The 18577-nt window shown below is 36.6% G+C and overlaps 5 protein-coding genes across 5 annotated transcripts in view; 3 read left to right on the top strand and 2 right to left on the bottom strand.

The window, feature by feature from the left end:
* Nucleotides 1–18497, top strand: part of LOC136409303 (peptidyl-prolyl cis-trans isomerase sig-7) — a 109957-nt gene extending 91460 nt beyond the window's left edge. Inside the window, exons 2-4 of the mRNA XM_066390716.1 lie at nucleotides 16316–16650; nucleotides 16709–17085; nucleotides 17348–18497. Coding sequence (XP_066246813.1) covers nucleotides 16424–16650; nucleotides 16709–17085; nucleotides 17348–18492 — 1749 coding nt within the window. The 5' untranslated portion in view covers nucleotides 16316–16423 and the 3' untranslated portion in view covers nucleotides 18493–18497. The remainder of the gene's footprint in view (nucleotides 1–16315; nucleotides 16651–16708; nucleotides 17086–17347) is intronic.
* LOC136409284 (centrosomal protein of 162 kDa-like) lies at nucleotides 31–7699 on the top strand. Its single transcript, XM_066390698.1, has 6 exons — nucleotides 31–692; nucleotides 760–1274; nucleotides 4916–5916; nucleotides 5976–6183; nucleotides 6232–6495; nucleotides 6818–7699. The coding sequence occupies exons 1-6, from the start codon at nucleotides 188–190 to the stop codon at nucleotides 6998–7000; spliced, it is 2676 nt and encodes an 891-aa protein (XP_066246795.1). The 5' UTR covers nucleotides 31–187; the 3' UTR covers nucleotides 7001–7699.
* On the bottom strand, nucleotides 1356–4162 carry LOC136409344 (carboxypeptidase B-like). The gene is made up of 6 exons (XM_066390770.1): nucleotides 3987–4162; nucleotides 3688–3932; nucleotides 2814–2993; nucleotides 2377–2562; nucleotides 2080–2311; nucleotides 1356–2028 (listed from the first exon to the last, which is right to left on the bottom strand). Exons 1-6 carry the CDS (start codon nucleotides 4085–4087, stop codon nucleotides 1542–1544), a joined length of 1431 nt encoding a protein of 476 aa, XP_066246867.1. The 5' UTR covers nucleotides 4088–4162; the 3' UTR covers nucleotides 1356–1541.
* On the top strand, nucleotides 9224–14184 carry LOC136413795 (probable multidrug resistance-associated protein lethal(2)03659). Its single transcript, XM_066397545.1, has 12 exons — nucleotides 9224–9450; nucleotides 9662–9895; nucleotides 9946–10151; nucleotides 10202–10423; nucleotides 10483–10639; nucleotides 10803–11139; nucleotides 11194–11512; nucleotides 11568–12114; nucleotides 12174–12513; nucleotides 12571–12721; nucleotides 12878–13254; nucleotides 13310–14184. The coding sequence occupies exons 1-12, from the start codon at nucleotides 9374–9376 to the stop codon at nucleotides 14066–14068; spliced, it is 3726 nt and encodes a 1241-aa protein (XP_066253642.1). The 5' UTR covers nucleotides 9224–9373; the 3' UTR covers nucleotides 14069–14184.
* On the bottom strand, nucleotides 14371–15977 carry inc (BTB/POZ domain-containing protein inc). The gene is made up of 3 exons (XM_066397652.1): nucleotides 15730–15977; nucleotides 15047–15304; nucleotides 14371–14989 (listed from the first exon to the last, which is right to left on the bottom strand). The coding sequence occupies exons 1-3, from the start codon at nucleotides 15919–15921 to the stop codon at nucleotides 14792–14794; spliced, it is 648 nt and encodes a 215-aa protein (XP_066253749.1). The 5' UTR covers nucleotides 15922–15977; the 3' UTR covers nucleotides 14371–14791.
* Nucleotides 18498–18577: the final 80 nt, after the last annotated feature.

The following is an 18577-nucleotide window of genomic DNA, read 5'->3' on the forward strand; positions in this document are numbered from 1 at the left end:
CATGACAACGTCTTGTGTTAATTGCTGACAGGCGTAAACCAAACAATTTTTGAGGATCCAAAACAACTCTCTTCAATCTTGTTTTACACCTCTTGTTTATTCGATAATTTTAATTAGTTTGCTTGTTGCTGATACTCTCCAATTATAGCTTTAGACCCTTTGACACCCCAATTTAATCGATACAACAATGGAAACTAATAGACCAGGCCTATGGTGGATGAAAACGCCCCAAAAACAAACATCCTCTAAAGAATCGGTAATCCCCAAGTTAGACTTGCAAAAGTTGCATCACTCCTCTAGTTTCACTGATATTTTACGTAAAGACACTTCAGGCATAACTGACCCTGATAATGTGGATGTTGAGAGTATTCTAGAAGAAATTAATCGGGTGGCAGCGGAGAGCCCTCTGGGGCCCTTTGATAGAAGTATTGGGGAACGAAGCATGGATGATATCATGAAAGAGGCAGAGAGGGTTTATATGGAGAGCTCCAAAAGTTTTGAGCAGTTAAGCCAAATGTCTAAGACTTCACAAAATATTTCTGACCTAGTGAGCAGTAATTCAAAAATGTCTACACCTACTCCAAAAAGTGTTAGTCCTTTGCCTTTAGATGATGCTGAGAAAGGGTTGGATAAAGAAGATTACATCTCTGATTATAGTGAGGATTTTTCACAGGATAGTAAAACAGATCCAGGTAAGAGAAAAGATTATTTATTAACATTATGGAAAATGTTACATCCCTCATTTTCCATCAATTTTAGGAAAATCATCACAATCTTCACAAGAATCTAACAAATTAGACAACTTATACAAAGCAGTTGAAGATGTGGATAATATCAAATTAAAATCTTCAGAATTACAAGCCACAGACCTGCAAAAAAAAAGCATTTCTTCTTCGAGTTCACAGCAAAAAACTGCCAAATCTATTAGCTTGGCCAAAAGTTCTTTCAAATTGCCTTTAAGCTCTGTCAATATTCCAAAGCAGAGCCCTAGAGCTACTCCCTTTGTGAGTTCAAAATCAAGTCCTGTGAAAACACCAATAAAAACTGCCAGTCCACTTGAGAGTCCAAAAGTAAAATTGAAGGAAATGTCTCGGGAAACTCCGTTAGGTTTAGTAATAGCGTCGGAGGCTCCCATGTTATATCAGCCATATTTGGCTGTTGAGAATATGAATAAAGTAGTGGAATTGAACCAGGAAATTGAAGTTAGGAATAAATTGATTAAAACACTGGAAGATGAGAATGACTTATTGAAAGGTGACATTCAACAACTAAAGGTAAGAGATATTTCTGATGAACCTATATTGTGCGCCTAATAAGAAAGACAAAGGTAAAAATTTTATCTTATTTATCTTACTCTATAATAATATCTCTAGTAATAATATTGAATATTAGCTTATGCGTACTTACATATTAGAGATGATTTCAGAAACTTTTTGAGGTTTTAAACTTGCAATATAAAATATAATTTCAGCCATGTACTAGCTAATATCACAGCTAACAATAGTTGAAAACCTACAATCTAATATATAGCAATATATCCCTTAAGCACTTTCAGCTGCCTCTGCTATTGTTCTCACTGCAGCCAAGGCCTCCTTAGCTGTAGGCTGAATATAACTTGCTGGTAAAATAAATCCGTATCTCCCATTATCTCGCAACTCTATGGTGTATGCATATTTGATCTTCATAGTCCCTTTGGCCCAATCATCTGATCCACCAGCGGCTGGATATAAAGTATTCCCTGCAGGGCCCACAGTATACATGGGACCTCCGCTCATCTTAATGGCCTGAGCTACTTTCTGCCCCACTAACTCCAAATCTTTATAGTCAGGAGGTACCACTCTGTTGTAACCCCATGGATAAAGAATGTATTGTCCGTACGAATGGAAAGAAATATATGCTCTCCATTTCGCGCTAGAACCGCTGATATAACGTTGAACTGCCGCTGTTTCTGGTTCAGAGAATGGGCCTGACCCTCCAAATGTCTCAGCGCAGGGATTTTTTGATGAACCGGTGCCCCCCCATCTATATCTAAATTGAGAAATTCACGAATAAATCTTGTATATATTAAAAGAGGTTTACCCAAAGTTTCTGTTCAAATCTACTCCGGCGCATCTGCCAGAACCTCTTCGGTTTTTTCTCCACAATCTGTCAGTGCTGTGGGTGTACTCATATCCATCAGGATTCAGCAGTGGAGCGAAGTACCAATCGATATTTTGAATGTATTTTCGCTCACTTTCCCAGTTAAGAACCAATTGATTAATGATGTAGGTCACTGTGGCTGGGGTGATCCATTCTCGGGCATGAATTCCTCCTGGATTAATATAGCATTTTATTATAATATTTATTGTATTATCCGGCATGGTAAATAAGACTCACCATCAACCCATGCAGCCTTATTGCCAGGTTTCTTGTTTGAAATTTTTAGTAGTTTTATTGGACGCCCGTTTACGGAGATTCCGATAGTTTCTAAGGTTACTATGTCCTTGTATGTCTCAGCCAAGTAGTCCAGGTATCCATGCAGGTCTTCTAGTCGATGGTAAGCGTACCAAGTCAGTGAGTGTCCTGAAAATAACGTTTTAGAAATTGCGATTTAATGTTCCCCAATTCCAACAATGAGTATTAGCACAACCACACAAACATTCACATGCATTCATACGGACCCCAATTGGCCACCGGCCTTAATTCCAAGCGATCGTGTAGAGAGGAGAGCCCTCTTCGAGCCATAATGTATTTCAAAAATGTGAATTTTCTCGCTGAAATTCCTACATTTTCTTGAATCACCTTTGCATAAAAGTTTCTGGCAATAAACTCACCATCTCTAATTTGAGTTTCATCAATTGGAAGGTTTTCCTCATCAATCGCAGTTTGTAAATCTTCAATGGCCACGTCAAAGTTAATGTGTTGACTGTTGAGTGCGTTTTTAACTTTTTCCATTGATTCTGGTTTGACCAGGATGTCGATTGCTGAGGCGTTACCTCCCCACATGGTGATATCTGAAAAGATTTTCACCCCAGAATGAAACAAGAAAACCTTAATTTCAACACTGATTTTCAGACGATTGCACACTAATTTCCCAACACCATATATTTAGAATTAATTCAGCTTTGTCAATGAGATTTTAATATTTTTGGACAGTGAAGCATGTTTGGTGCGATTGATATTTTAAAAATCGTTTCCGGCTTTTTATTTCCAGCCTTTATGCATCATATTATGCGTTAAATAAGGTTTTCTCTCTATAATTTAACCATTTATTTAAGTGCTAGCCAATCATACCCTAAAACAAATTAAGTAGTATCGTGAATACAAAATTAACTACTTTCTCTTTTGAGTTAATTTCCTTGTATTTATCATTTAGCACTTCCCAGGTGTCAGACAAGTTTCACGATAATATGTTAAAAGTACCTGTTTGGTTGTTTATTTTTCTGTAATAAAAAATTTAGCAAAAGGAAAGGGAACGTTTGTTTTATCGTACAATAAGTTACGTGGTTTTATTGCAGGGTAATAGAAAAACTGTTTAAATTGATTATATAATGTGTTGCTTTTTCTCAATTCGCTCCTCAAAGGAATACAAGAACAGGAATGCGTTAAGATTGAATTGCAGGTTTAGATAATCGTAAATTTCATCTAAAGAATTCAATTAACCTCTTAAAATGATCAAAATACACATTTAAAATCGAAATTTTTTACCTTCATCATCTCTCAGCTTGATCAAAACCTCAACTTTGTCCTCACTATCCACTACAGTTTTCCATAGCTGACTCCCTCTGTACAGGATCCTCCCTTCAGGCTGCGGAAACTCCTCCCCAAAATATTTATTTCCTATGCCTCCCCCCTCGTCATCACTGTTTGCAGTTGCATTGCTTATAACCGAAAGTTCATCGATGGCATCCTCAATTTGTAATCCCAAATTCGAAGGTTCTTCAATGCTATATCTGTTGAAAAAGAGGAATTTTCAAACTATACTTTAATCTTCGAATTGACCTCACCTGAGTCCATCCCATTCAAACCTGGCAAATCTTGCCTGAATACCCTGAAACCATCCCGTAGAGGTGCTCAGCACCAAGAGAACGAATGCAACCTTCGCCATGACCAAATGGGATGCCCCCAAACAGCGACTCGCGTTTTATATGATTTTGCCGTCCATTTGACCCGGTTCAAGTCAACGGTACCCATAGTAAAAGTCGCCCAGTACAATCGTAAATCTTGATATAAGGCGCCTTTTCTGTTTTGATTCGGTACCACTGCGTGGGCGTATTTTTCCTCTTCGGATGTATGCAGATTTGATGTTTTTGAAAAGATGTTTAAGCAAGTTTTTTGGACTAGTTTGAAGTCTTAGGGAGAGATGCATAATTATCATCGATTGCATCTGAATGACCCAAATGAAATGAACGGTACCGAAGTTGAAATTAATGGTCTTCAGGTCGTGCGATTGCTGATTCATCGTTTGATAACATAATAGTGGGCGCGTTTAGCTGCTCTGGAACCCTTAGGCGTATGTGAAGATCTATCTTCCTTACTTAAAATCAGTAACATAATGTTAATATTCGATATTGGTGCCACTCAAGGAAGATTGTACTGAAAAAGAAAGTCCTATGGTTCTTTTAATGGTGATGGTTTGTCGATTGTTACTATTGTTGCACACAGCCATGGTATAATTATTGCCATTGTCAACGTTTCAATAAGCATATTCAAGCAAAAGTGAATAAGAGAGTTACGGGATTAAGGATTCTGAATAAGAGGAAATGTATTCATGTCATTTTTGGTTTATTGCCCAGAAAGAAGTAGTAGTAATTTGACAATACTATATGAATTCAACATTAACTATGCCTTTTGTCACCTGTTGTAACGCAAATGCATGCATTAGATATTCCAAGAAAAATAATTTAACAACCAACCACTTTGTTCTCCGTTGCAGCTCGACATAGGAACCACTCATGCCTTAATGGAAAGACTGAAATCTGAGGTGAACGTTAAAACCCTAACTTCCCCCGAAATCAATCTCGAACTGGACAAGGCCCTTGAAGAACTTAAAGACTCCAAAGAAATCAATACTTCGTTGCAGCTGCAACTAGATTCAGCCAATAAGACACATCAATTGCTGAGAAGCTCTTATGATGATCTGCTAGCTTCGAGCAAAGGGCTGGAGCGCAAGGTTATGGAACTGGATTCCACCTTAGCCAAATACAAGGCTGAGTTACTTAATGTGCAGCAAACCAAAACGAAACTCTTAGAAAATGAAATTAACTTGAACAAATTGTTGGAGATTGAAAAGCTGCAGAGCAAAAGCTTGAAGTTGCAGAATGAGAAGGATTCTAAGTGTATTCAGGATTTGAACCGACAGATTAAGGAGATGGAGAGAATTATTGCAAGGAAACATCCAGACTCTGTGTCTGCTCTAATTGTAGCTGCCAAGGAGGATGTTTCAGAAAATAATTTGACTGCTAGAAAGCTGTTAGAAGATCGCATTAAGGTATTAGAGCAAGAGGTGGCGAGCAGAGATTCTCAGTCTTCAAAAGTTTTTTTGGAAATTCAGGATAAGTTTAATCAAATGAAAAACAAATATGAGAGCCACATTGAAGATTTAGAGCTGCATGTCAGTGACCTTAAGAGCCAGCTGAAGAATCGAAGGGACACCTACGACGTTTACACACAAACATTTAGGGACGAGAATAAAATTCCTCAGAAAGAGAGTTTCACTGTTTCTGTTCAGACTGAGACAGTTACGAACAATACTAAAATCAAAATTACTCCAATAAAGAAGGTTTCAGATGGTATTAACCATAAGGAAGATGCTCATCTCTTGGCTACCATTCGAGGGCTGCAGGCGGATCTATCTAATAAAGAGAAGGTCGTTTCAAAGCTACAAAAAGAAGTGGACGAGGCTCGCAAGACTAACAGAAGACTTCAGAAAGAAAGGTATGTAGTAAATAGTCAGCTTTATTTTTATTTAAGTGTACATAATATGAGTTCTTTAGAGAAGGTAGTTTGAGAAACCTGAGCGAGAAAAAGGACTTTCGAAGCTATCCTGAAAAATTAGTGACATACTCTCGGTCAAGCAGCGTACAGGATATCAGGAAGGAAGAGGAGTTGCAACAGTTGAAGTTGGAGAGAAACAGATTGAAACAACAATTAGCCAGGTTAGAGGAGGACTACCAAGGGCTTAAGAAGAAGCGATTGGATGACGTAAGTTTTTCTTCAGTTTATTTTTAAATATACAAAACCCTGCTTCAGCTCACAGCTCTTCAAGAAGCTCACGAACGCGAAATTTCCAATTACATGGCAAGCGTGACGCCATTGAGAGAACAACTCGAGTTGCAGCAAGTGTCAGTCAACACTTTTCAATCCCAGTTAATCAAGGCTAAAGAAGAAATTGCAGTTTTGACGGTTGAAAGAGATCATTTGAATAGCCGTTTGCTGAACAGTCTTCATTGTGGAATTACAGCGGTTTCCCAAAATGGAGGAGACGTGAGTGAGGTGGAGACTCTTCGTAAAAAGGTAGGTGTGTTAATGTGATGTTCCTGTTAATATTATTATCTTTAAATTGTTGTGCAAGGAGGCCTAATTATTCAAAGTTACAACATTTCATTCATTTATTTCCAAACCTTCTGTAAGAACTAACTTTTTACACCTTGTATATATTTATGTATATCGGAAAAGAAGCATTATTCATTGCATATTTATACGGAGTTTTCGTCTTATTTTGGGTCACAGGATACTTAGTTCAATTTATGGCACTATGCAGCATGTAGTCGTTTTCAATACTATAAAGAATGTAAATTGAAACCATGACCTCTTGCTGAATCTTGCTTATGATTAGATCACCACATTAGAAAAACATTACGAGGAGAGGGAGTACCGGTTAGGAGCTATAGTGCAAAGCTTAGCACAAAAGTCTATCAGCAATAGGAGCTGCGAACAGTGTGCTGAAAGGCAGCAACAGTTGATTGGTTACAAAGTGGAGTTAGATCAGCTGTTAGCTTCAGTTAGAGCGCTAAAGTAGAGACCTATTTAAACCGTTACAGTGATTAAAGTATGCCAATAAATTATAATTTACCGATATTAATGATACCAAAGAGAATATTTGTTCATTGTTACTAAGAAGAAATTGGTGTGCAGATTCTCACCTTCGTTAATTAAGCAGCATATTATAGAATTTTAAGATTGTACTGCTTTTCAACAATTATAATAAGTTTGCATTAAAATCGACTTTTAAAGTCCTTTTCCTGTTATATAACCAAATTTGAATGATATTTTCATATGGGATTATCGATCAAATTGCATTTAAATTGCTGTCCTTTAGTAGTATTAATTTTTTTTAAGAACTTCTTATAATCTTTATATTGTTTAATTGCAAGAATTGAAATTTTATGGCTTACAGCTAGTGATATTGCAATTTTTAAGTGAAAAATTTACCTGTTTCCGTCCTTAGTATAAGTAGTTTTTCTCATTCAAGAAAAGTGTAAAATAATTTAAATTCTGAATTTAACGAAATTATTTTTTGTTAATTTATAATTTTAACGTATTTTTGAAACAGGTAAAAGGACCATCAAATCGATAAAAATCAAAATCAAAATCAAAATGTGCTAACTTTTTTTCACTTGCTTGGCATTGTTAAGTATTGTATTCTCGTAAATACTTCCATTACCAATTTTAAAGTCGTCCAATAGTTCTCATTGAAAAGAATTTTGTAACATTAAATTAGAGTAAAACGGATTCAGTGAATTTCATTAAAACCTCTTTTTCCTGAAATCAACATAGCTCCCCAAATAAGCTCAGCCCATGTGACTGTCAGGGTAAGAGAACTTGCATACAGGGTGTACTATTGAAAACTTCGTATCCGGCTTATTTTGAATTACGATCCAAATATTAGAAATTGTGGCGATAGGTCAATTTTGTTGTCTAAAGAGATACATTTTAGCGTTAAATGCAGATTCCGTGGTTCCGTAAACGTAGCTTCCGATTTTTCTCAGTAGCATAAGGCTTCTTCCTTGTTATTCGGCTATTATAGCCATTTTTTCGTAAAACTTTGCGAATAGTTTTCGCACTTACCACTTTGTTTAAATTAATTTCAATGTCAGTTATAAGTTTAGGGGCACTAATTTTTGGATTATTTGGATTGACTTGTTTCAATATCCAATGGTCATCTTGTGCTGTTAACTTTTTTTATCGCTGACTCGGACTTTATTGAATATGCGATTAAATTTTTTGTACCGTTATATTATTGATCGAATAGTAGTGTTGCTTTTGTTGAGAATGTCGCAATTTTTCTTTGATTTTTTTCTTGATTATAATGAAAAATTACAAGCTTTCTTTCTTCGATGGTCGTTTGCTTTTTTCCACTCATTATTTAGAATTTCTCAACAAATTTTAAACAAAATTGTCAACGATTGGCACCTAATAAACTAATTTAATTAAATCTGTAAGTACAACAAAAATATCCATAACTTAATCACCGAACAGATCAACAGCACGATTTAGACTGAGAGCTAACAACAGTGAGCGGCAACATGTTTTTTTATGCCTAAGGTAACTTGATGTTTACGGATTTAGTTGATATTTTTAAAAACACAATAAAAAGGTTATCAATAGTCATGAAAATAAGCATTGTTTATTTAAAGGTTTATAATTTTAATACAAATGCCTATAATTTAAATGAGTGCGCGATTTGATTGAATGTGTGACTCACTATATTTAAAGATGATATAACGATAAAAATGTAACTGAAAAGACAATAATAAATCTGTTCAACAAAAACCTCCCTGAGACTGAAGCTTTTGATCCTTTTAAAAGCTCAAATTACTCAGTCACTCTCGAATACGATTTTCAGTTCGAATTCAATTTTGCAATAGAAAAAACGGCTGAAACTTTATTACGGGAACATCAACGAGAATGATCTTTTAAAATTAAACCTCCATAAAAAAAATGCATTTCATTTTTTGCTTAAGGAGAATAATGTTAAAATGGTATGAGCACATAAAGGTAACGTTCCTACACTCTCTTCCACTGGTTATTTTGCGACGATGATTTTACAAAATTTCCTCAATGATCAAACAGCCGATAACTGACTCAAGAAACTTTCGAATCGCATTTGACGATGAATTTCCAAATGTTATCACAAGGTCTCTAAAGATGATCCTCATTAAACACATTAAATCTTTTAGACAATGGTCTTGTCGAACAATTAAATCTGAAGAACAAATACCGAATCACTAGTCACCCAGTAGCACTGTTTACTTGTGCCTTTTCTGCTTCCTGTTTATCTCTCGACGCAAGAAATTTTATAACCCATTGACATTCTTATAATTGAGGTCTATAGCTTTTGGTGACGTTTTGTGAGGAGAGTGTCTGAGTGGTGTTCTAGGTTTAGAAGAAGATGGATCATTATGGGAGGGTCCATAGGAAGATTAATCCTAGAGAGAGGGCGAATATTCTTAGTTTGTATACTTTTTCGTAAGTTACGGTTTTTTAATCGTCGATACCGTAATGTATGAATTAAATCCTCATCTTATTTAGTTTAATAAACAGTTCGAAGGACATTTCAACGGAATTGAACCGTTTCCCATTATTTTAATGAAATGATGGCTCGTTAAAGAGCACTGTGATATATCACCATCAATAGTAATTAATATTTACAAATTAGTCAGTTTGAATAAAATTTTAGATATACAGGAGGCCTGTTTAAAAAGGCTTTTAAACGAGATCTCGAAGAACGCGACATTTACGAGGTAGTAAAAGCATGTAAGTCCGAACTCTCGTCTAACCGTTTCGAGAAATCCTGGCGAAAGCAAGTGGCCTCTAAAGGAAAATGCTCACTTTGTGGCCTATTGTGGCAGAATTTCGGTACTCCCTTCACTTTCCTTACCGTGATACAGTTTGTGTTCAAAGTAGTGAGCAGGTAAGTTTTATACCTTCTGAATTATTCCTGATAACTCACAGTTCTTAAAGCATATTCGAGCCTCTAGCCGTAGGCAAATTGGTCTCCTATTTCAACCCAAAAACAACACTTACCTTCCGAGATGCAGTTTTTTACGCCTGCTTAATGATAGGTCTTAAATTTTTGCATTCTTTATACATGCAAAATTTCTCCATTTATCTGGGACAGTTATCGATCAACATAAGGAACTCCTTGTGTTCTCTGGTTTACAGAAAATGTAACTATAGTTGGTCTTTGAATTAACGCGTAATTAAATAATGTTTGAAGCTCTGAAAATGTCTTCTGCTGCCGCCACAGAGATTGGGCTTGGAAACATCATCACTGTAATGACCAAAGACGTAGTAGTATTCGAGAGGGCTGTAGGTCTCTTCAGTGAGGTTTGGATAGAGATGTTGAGGACCTTTCTGGTTTGTTACTTGATTTACCAAAAAATGGGGCCTGCCAGTTTTGCAGGAGTGGGGACTCTGCTGCTGGTTTTACCGTTACAAGGTATTTTAATTTGAAAATAATTATGCGAGACACCGTATTAGCTCAGGACATTGCTACAGGATACTTTGGAAAATGCATTAAGAACTTGCGGCTTGAGTTGGGCAAAAAAACCGATGAACGTTTGCAAGCTACTCAAGAAACGTTGTCTGCGATCAAGATTATAAAAATGTATACTTGGGAAAAGATATTTGTTAAACAAGTTGAAGAAAAGAGAACGTAAGTTTTGAAACTTTTCTAAACTGCTGATCAAAGGACGCATCGCGTGAATTTTACTATTAAATTTTAACTTGTTTGGGCTTTCTTTTTTCGACAGCAAACACTAAAACTCATTGATCCAGTAGTTCTTTTATTAAAAAATTCTAAATGGACATCGTTCCAGGAAGGAAATGCGCTTTCTCCTAAGGGCCGCCTATTTAAACTCCTTAACATTCCTAACAGGAACTGTTAGCTCAAAGATCGGTCTCTATGTCTTAATGATGACTTATATCGGCGTCACTAAGAACGCAGATGCCGAGGTGATTTTCTACGTAATACGATCCTTCCACGATCTGAGACACTCACTTGGGATCGTCATTCCTATCGGTTTCGGGAAATTTGCAGAGATCATTGCTGCAACTCAGAGGATCAGCAAGATCCTCAACTCTGAAGAAGTGAACCGCGAAGAGCATGACGATCGTGCAGCACCCAAAGTGAAAGTGTCAGGAGTTACTGTTAAGGTTACTTAAAAAAAATTTCACGTTTGGTACATTTTACAATTTTTTTTTGAATAGGTAAAAGACCATAATATTCTCAAGGATATCAGCACCGAATTGAAGCCAGGTTTAACGGTGATCACGGGGCCTTTAGGTTGCGGCAAAAGCACTTTACTGAAGCTCTTTCTAAACGATTTTCCTGTCACTGAAGGAAAGTTGCTCTGCAATGCCAAATTTTCTTACTGCTCCCAAGATTCCTGGCTGTTTCCATCTTCCATTAAACAGAACATCCTCTTTGGAGAACCTTATGACAGTTTCCGCTACGATAGAGTAGTGAAAGTGTGCGCTTTAGATTTCGATTTTAACATGTTTGATCACGGAGATGAAACCATTGTGGGTAAGTTTTTCTGCTCTTAACAATCAAATCCAGTAGAAACAATTATTGTCTTTAGCTGATGGGGGCAAAAACCTGAGCGGTGGTCAACAAGCCAGAATCAACTTAGCCCGAGCAATATACAAGAAGAGCGACATTTATCTTCTGGACGATCCTCTTCACGCTTTAGATCCCCACGTCCAAGAATTCATTTATCAAAACTGCATTAAAGGATTCCTCAAGGATCACCCATGTGTGCTGGTGACTCACAATTTGAAGCACAAGAACGGGGCCGATAATTTAATCGTCTTGAAAGATGGACAGATCAAATTTGATGGAAAAGCCTCAGAAATTAAAGAGGAAACTATCGAAGAAATCGTAATTGATAAGATTGAAATGGAGGAAAAAGAGAAGGGCGAAGAAGAGGTAACTGAGAACAGCAGTTTTATTAAGTCTAACAAGAGGAAAGTGTATAGTGAGGTCAAGAAAGAAGGAAAAGTGGATTTTAACGTTTTCAAACAATACTTTCGGTTTGGAGGAGGTTTCTTCCTATTTTCAGGCATAGCCCTCTTATTCTTTATTACCGAGTCTAGCGAGAGCTACTCATCGAGGCTCTTTACCAATTGGTATGTTTGTTTAATAACATTTATCATCTAGAATAAACAAAATGGCAGCATTTGCGTAGGATAAATCTTCAGCAAAACTTAACGGATTTCAAAAACGAAAACTCAACCACTGATGCGACCAATTACAAACTGCTGGAAGGCAAGTCTGATTGGACCATTAAACTCTACTCATTCATGGTTATGGGCTCCTTCGCCTCGGAGCTTTTGATTCAATTCCTTATGTTGAACTTCACGAGAAATGCCGCAGTGAAGTTACACAATGCCATGATCGAGAAGTTGGTATCTGCCACAATGGTTTTCTATGACAACCACTTTATCGGGAACATTCTCAACAGATTCTCTCAAGATTTGAGCATGGTCGATGAGGTTTTGCCCATGCATGTCAACTTTTTCCTTTTGGTAACTTAGAATTTTGGCTTAACATTATATAACATAAGCAATGATAATTTTGTGTAGATTGTGTTCTCCTGCATTGGAGCTATCGCTTTAATTTCTACTGTGAGTTACCTGTTCATGATTCCAGCTGGTATTTTAGCAGCCTGTTTGTATTGTTTGAGGATCATTTATATGCCCACTGCTAGAAGCTTAAAGAGGTTGGTGGCAGCGAGTAAGTGTGAATCTCAAACGAGTTACTTTCTATTTCATTTGTTCTAACGGTAACAGATGTAGATATAACGAATGACGAATTCGAGCACTGTGGAACAAATTAGATCGCAAAATTTAAATTCCGCGGTATTTCTCTTGAATGTACGTTAAATTTTAGGCCGTAGCCCCTTGATCGGTCACGTAAATGCATCAATCCAAGGCTTGACCACAATCCGGGCATGCAAAATCGAACACATCTTAGCAGAGGAATTCGACAGACACCAAGACTTTTACACCTCGGCCCATTACATGACGTTCTGCATGCAGAAAGCCTTCTCCTTTTTCATGGATATTCTCTCTACCTTATTTGTTACTTTTATCGTTGGGAAATTACTCTTCTGGGGAGCAGGGGAGCTCTCTGGAGACATAGGTTTGGCCATAACGAAGGCTTCCTCTGTTGCTATGATGGTGCAGTGGTCTTTAATTCAGTGGTCAGATTTGGAAAATGATATGACTCACGTAGAGCGGGTTTTAGAGTATACTGAAGTATCTCAAGTAAGGCTGAATTTTGCGTAAAAATTATTAGAGAGCAAATCATATCGTTCTTTAGGACAATTACGAAGGTAAAACTTTGAAAAATTGGCCAACCCAAGGAGCTATTGCGTTCAACAATGTATCTCTAAGTTACAAATCGGAGAAGGTTTTGAAGGACGTAAGTTTCGAGGTGAAGCCCATGCACAAGATTGGCATAGTAGGTCGCACTGGAGCTGGAAAATCCTCGATAATATCAGCACTATTCAGACTTTATGCTTTCGAAGGCACTATCTCAATCGACAACGTTAACATCAAGACATTATCTTTAGAGTTTTTGAGGGAGCACATTTCAATAATCCCCCAGGACCCTCTCTTGTTCCACGGTACAATTCGGCACAACTTGGACCCATTTAATTCCTACACAGACGAGGAAATCTGGAACACTCTAAAAAAGATAAACATGACAGAGCATATTGCCAGTCTGGATTTGAATGTGGCTGAAAGTTCCAGCTTTTCAACAGGTCAAAGACAGCTGCTATGTCTAGGGCGAGCCATACTAAGGAAGAACAAAATAGTGGTGTTAGACGAAGCTACCGCTAATATGGATCCCGATACTGAGTTCCTAGTGCAACAGGTCATTTCCGAAAATTTTTGTGACTGCACAGTTCTGATTATTGCACATAAACTGCAGTCGGTATTGGAATGCAATAAAATTCTGGTCATGGATCGTGGACAAGTTGCCGAATATGCAGATCCTTTGGAGTTAATGGAGGATAGAAAGAGCTATTTTTCGAAGTTGCTCGCCAGTGATGATTCGCATGCCTTTCAAAAATAATTTTTGAAAATCCAGTTTTGTTGTAAGTGGAATAAATATAATTAATTTTAGAAAGTTTGTTATATTTTATCTCGCTAAAACCTATAGGAAATGTTTGTTTTATAATGCAAAATGAATTCTTAGATGCCTTTTCCACTTCCATTCTAGAATTATAATTATTCTAATCAATCTGACAACATTAATCTGGCTATTCCCTCACAAAACATAAATTATTATGAGTAACTCTTCTCAAGCTACGTTTAAATGTCGATAGACTATTACACCTCTACACTTTTCAGGAGGAATGGATTGAAAGACAATGGTATAGAAATGGTCACATTTAATAAGAAATCATCTAAACATTAGGTATAATAATATACCGAAGGTGTATAAATAATTACAGTTTTTATCATCCAAATCCTTCAATTTACTATCAGAAAATCCAGATTTGAAAAAAAATGTCACATCTATAACTTTGGGCCTAAATGGGAGTAGATTTGTTCACAAATATTTGCCCAATTGACTAAATAGTTGGAGTATTCTCATATAATATTTAATGAATATAGTCATACTCTTTGTTTTTTTAAACTAATCTGCAAAGAACACTTTGGGCTTAATCTTCTGACATTCACTTGCTGCATTCAAAAACATCCCTTATTTCAGAGATTTCCCCATTGGTACCACATGCTTGTCCACCTCAATATACTATTTGCAAAGATAAATTAGTTGATTGCGTATCACATTCTACATTCGGGATCCTTTTTGTTGTAAAACTTTTGCTCTATCCTCCCTCTCTCCTCGAACCTCTGCATTTTCTGCCACCCCATATTCTCTACTAACAACACACAAAAATTCAGCATGTTCATCTTGGCCATAATTGTACTGGGAACCTATATTAACTAGCTGCTCGAATTTCCAGCCATCAGACATTGTTGAAACCATCTGAAGTTTGTTAGAAATATGAATAAATTTGTTTAATAGAAATAAATAAAGTTTTACCTGCGTTAACTCATCTTCATGACATTGTAATACCCTGTACACATGCTTTTTCCCACCTCTGCCACACACATTATCTCTCAGCCCTATTCGATCCTTGACTAAAGTTACTAATTCTGCTATGTTGTAGAATTCTGCTTCTTCTAAGATACCTTCTTCAGCTAAATCTTTGTTTATCACTAACTTACCATGTCTAAGGTAGTTTAGGATAGGTGAGAAATAGATTGGGTCTCTATCAATGAGGTATGCACCAGTTTCATCCTTAAAGATAGAAAAACTGCATAGAATATGTAGCGAAACAGAGGAAGATTTGAAGTGAATGCATATATTCCTTAAACTTTGTAAACCATATACAGAGTGATGAAACACCACAAAAACAGAGAGATTTTTGGGATTTCAATCCCTCACCTATTAAAAATGTGTAATAAAATTTACCCTCTCAAAAATCAAATTGAGGTGTATGAGGTTTTTCAAAATTAATATAGCAGATTTCTACGAACTTCTGTATTTGCCCCTTCTTTATGTTTAAGTGAGCAATATATTCGTTGAGAACTCCAAGCCCCATTACCTGACTATAAACACAAACAATGGACCCTTGTATTAAATACCTTCTCAATGAACATATAGACAAATTTTTTAGGAAAATATAGAAAAAATTTTGCAGTTTTTTTGGAAAATAAACTTACCTTATCTGTGTCTAGATCACTGTCTTCTTGCACTAACCTGTGTAAAAATGAATTCGGGTGTCTGGCTAAAGTGGTTTTGGTGGTTAAAAAATACGTTCCACCAACGTTCAGTTTTACCCATTGTTTATTTCCATTTTTAATGGAACAATTATTTTTCATGGGACTCTCTGAATTTTCAACATTTTCAGCCATTTTCTCAAATAAAAATACAAGCTCAACACTATGAAGTTAGGCATAGAATTCACATCTGTCATATAGTCTTGTCTTTTGTCTGCCAATAGCACATCAGTACTATAAGTATGAAAACAGCTAACTACCGCTAACTTAATATGCGATTCAATAACAATTATTTATTATTTATCACGCGCTAATGTGAATAAAACTAGCAAATGTAATGGCTATTACTGCATCCTCTTAAACTAAAGTTCGAAGAAATTTAAATTTTTTTAATAATATTAACGGGTACTTAACGTTGCCATTTCGTAGCTCGTAAAGGTAATTTCCGAGGAGGGCTCATCTGCTGTTCCCTATGTAGGATAGTAGGCAACAAGGCAACATTTGTGGTTGGGTTTTGAGGTTAGTTCAGCTAGCGATTTGTTTATTTTTGTAATTGCCCTGGTACAGTTTTTACTATTTATTAATTAAATTAAAATTGATAAATTTCACAGCCCGAAGATATAAAGAAAAATCAACAATGTCGGTAGTTATAGAGTCTACCTTGGGTAGCATAACTGTAGATTTGTATCTCTCTGAGCGCCCTAGGGCTTGTCTAAACTTTTTGAAGCTCTGCAAACTAAAATATTTCAATTACAACCTCTTCCACACGATTAGCAGAGGTTTTATTGCCCAAACTGGAGATCCCACTGGTAGTCGAACTGGGGGAGAGTCTATTTTTGGGATAATCGATGGACCAACAAAAAGGTAATTTATTCTTAACTTAAATTTAACATTTCACCATAAAATTTTCGATATTTTCAAGGTTCTTTGAAGCCGAAAATGAGCCTCGAATTAAACATACGCGTCCAGGGCTAATCTCTTTTGTAGGCGGTGAAAGCAACATGATTGGTTCCCAGTTCTTCCTTACTTTGGGTGAAGACCTTAGTTACTTAGATGAGAAACACTGTGTGTTTGGGGAAGTTGTAGAGGGATTTGAGATCCTTGAGATGATTAATGAAGTAATTTGTGACAAAGATGACAGGCCTTATCAGGATGTCCGTATCACACATACTGTTATCTTGGATGATCAGTACCCGGATCCTAAGGGATTTAGAGCACCAAGCCGGTCACCTTCACCTAGTACCGAAAGATTAGCTGGAGGGAGGATTGCACCTGATGAGGAAATTGATGAAATTTCAGGTAAGCAAGTTGCTTTCAACCCATTTACAGATGCTTTCTCCTCTTCTTTTGCTTCCACACTAAACAGTTGAATTAATTAAAAAAGGTAACAGGAAAAGCAGTTTGATAAAAAGGTTTATATGCAGTCTTGTCTGTATACGATTTTCTGCAAAAGCAGACTTGTGGGTGAATGTGTTGATGTTTGTTTATCTTTATTGAGGTACATTTATTGAAATTATTTTGAGATTTATGTATATGTGTTTACTCATTGTTTGCATAACAGGAAGAACAAATCATGAAGTTCTTGAAATGCAAGCAGAACGGGAAGCTAAAGCAAGAGCCACCATCTTAGAAATGGTGGGAGATATTCCTGATGCTGATATAGCTCCGCCAGAAAATGTCCTTTTTGTTTGCAAACTGAATCCTGTAACCACAGATGATGACTTGGAAATCATTTTCAGTCGTTTTGGCACAATAAAATCCTGTGAAGTCATCAGGGATCGGAAAACTGGAGATTCTCTGCAGTATGCTTTCATAGAGTTTGAAGAGCAGAAATCCTGTGAAGACGCATTTTTCAAAATGGCAAATGTGCTTATTGATGACCGAAGAATTCATGTAGATTTCAGCCAAAGTGTATCCAAAGTGAGGTGGCTGGGAAAAGGAAGAGGAGTAGCCCATTTTGATGAGAAAGGGAATAGAACAAAAAAGGAGGAAGGCAGAGACCTGGTCAAAAGAAATCATGAGGTCGCCAGTGAAAGCACAAAAAAAATGGAGTTTAGGAGAAGCAAGTCACGGAACAGAAGCCATAGGGAAGATTCTGAAAGGAGAAACAGACCGCTGCAAAGACCAAGGAAAAGAAGTAGTTCATTTGAAGATCGAAGAAATAATAGTAAATATTCAAGAAGAAAAATAGATGAAAGATACACTTGCAGAAATCGAAGTATATCACCTAGAGAAAAAAAAAGCAATAGATCTCGGGAAGAAAAAAGGCGATCTGCATCTCCCAAGAATCGAAGCTCAAATTATAATAAAGATAGGGATTTCCATAGATCTAGATCCTCTCGAACCCGATCAAAATCTAGACAAAGAAAACGCAATAACCAAATCTCTCCCCAACGAGATTCAAGGAATCACAAGAAACACGATAACGCAGCTAATAAATCCACGAACAGAAATTCCAAAACTACATTGAGGGAAGATGATAATAGAGTGACAAAGCACGCTAAAAATTGGAAAAAGAACAGAGCTTCATCTATAGAATGGTCGTCGAGTAGTTTTAGTGATGATGAGAAAACAAAGAGAAAGCATAAAAACAAGAAGAGTATCAAAAATAAGAAGAAAAAACGTCAAACTTCTAGTTCGAGTGAGAGCAGTGATGATATTGAACGAAGTATAAAGGGGAAGAACAGGACTAAGAGGAATGGTTGAGACTAAGGGTTGATTTTAATTAATAATAAATGTCTGTAAATAAATCTCTGTAAATGGAAATTTTCATTGTATTCATTTCAGGTTA

Source organism: Euwallacea similis, chromosome 1 (genome assembly GCF_039881205.1).
Source record: "Euwallacea similis isolate ESF13 chromosome 1, ESF131.1, whole genome shotgun sequence".
Lineage (NCBI taxonomy): Eukaryota > Metazoa > Arthropoda > Insecta > Coleoptera > Curculionidae > Euwallacea > Euwallacea similis.

Excerpts from the sequence above, each read along its gene's own strand:
- inc (XM_066397652.1), bottom strand. The coding sequence starts at position 15,921 with ATGGCTGAAAATGTTGAAAATTCAGAGAGTCCCATGAAAAATAATTGT. Across the intron at positions 15,305-15,729 it reads GTGATCTAGACACAGATAAG|GATGAAACTGGTGCATACCT; the intron begins GTAAGTTTATTT and ends TCTATCTTTAAG. Across the intron at positions 14,990-15,046 it reads ATGAAGATGAGTTAACGCAG|ATGGTTTCAACAATGTCTGA; the intron begins GTAAAACTTTAT and ends AACAAACTTCAG.
- LOC136409344 (XM_066390770.1), bottom strand. The coding sequence starts at position 4,087 with ATGGCGAAGGTTGCATTCGTTCTCTTGGTGCTGAGCACCTCTACGGGA. Across the intron at positions 3,933-3,986 it reads TTTGAATGGGATGGACTCAG|ATATAGCATTGAAGAACCTT; the intron begins GTGAGGTCAATT and ends CTTTTTCAACAG. Across the intron at positions 2,312-2,376 it reads TAAGGCTGCATGGGTTGATG|GAGGAATTCATGCCCGAGAA; the intron begins GTGAGTCTTATT and ends ATATTAATCCAG.
- LOC136413795 (XM_066397545.1), top strand. The coding sequence starts at position 9,374 with ATGGATCATTATGGGAGGGTCCATAGGAAGATTAATCCTAGAGAGAGG. Across the intron at positions 12,514-12,570 it reads ATGTCAACTTTTTCCTTTTG|ATTGTGTTCTCCTGCATTGG; the intron begins GTAACTTAGAAT and ends AATTTTGTGTAG. Across the intron at positions 12,722-12,877 it reads AAAGAGGTTGGTGGCAGCGA|GCCGTAGCCCCTTGATCGGT; the intron begins GTAAGTGTGAAT and ends GTTAAATTTTAG.
- LOC136409284 (XM_066390698.1), top strand. The coding sequence starts at position 188 with ATGGAAACTAATAGACCAGGCCTATGGTGGATGAAAACGCCCCAAAAA. Across the intron at positions 1,275-4,915 it reads GTGACATTCAACAACTAAAG|CTCGACATAGGAACCACTCA; the intron begins GTAAGAGATATT and ends TCTCCGTTGCAG. Across the intron at positions 6,184-6,231 it reads AGAAGAAGCGATTGGATGAC|CTCACAGCTCTTCAAGAAGC; the intron begins GTAAGTTTTTCT and ends ACCCTGCTTCAG.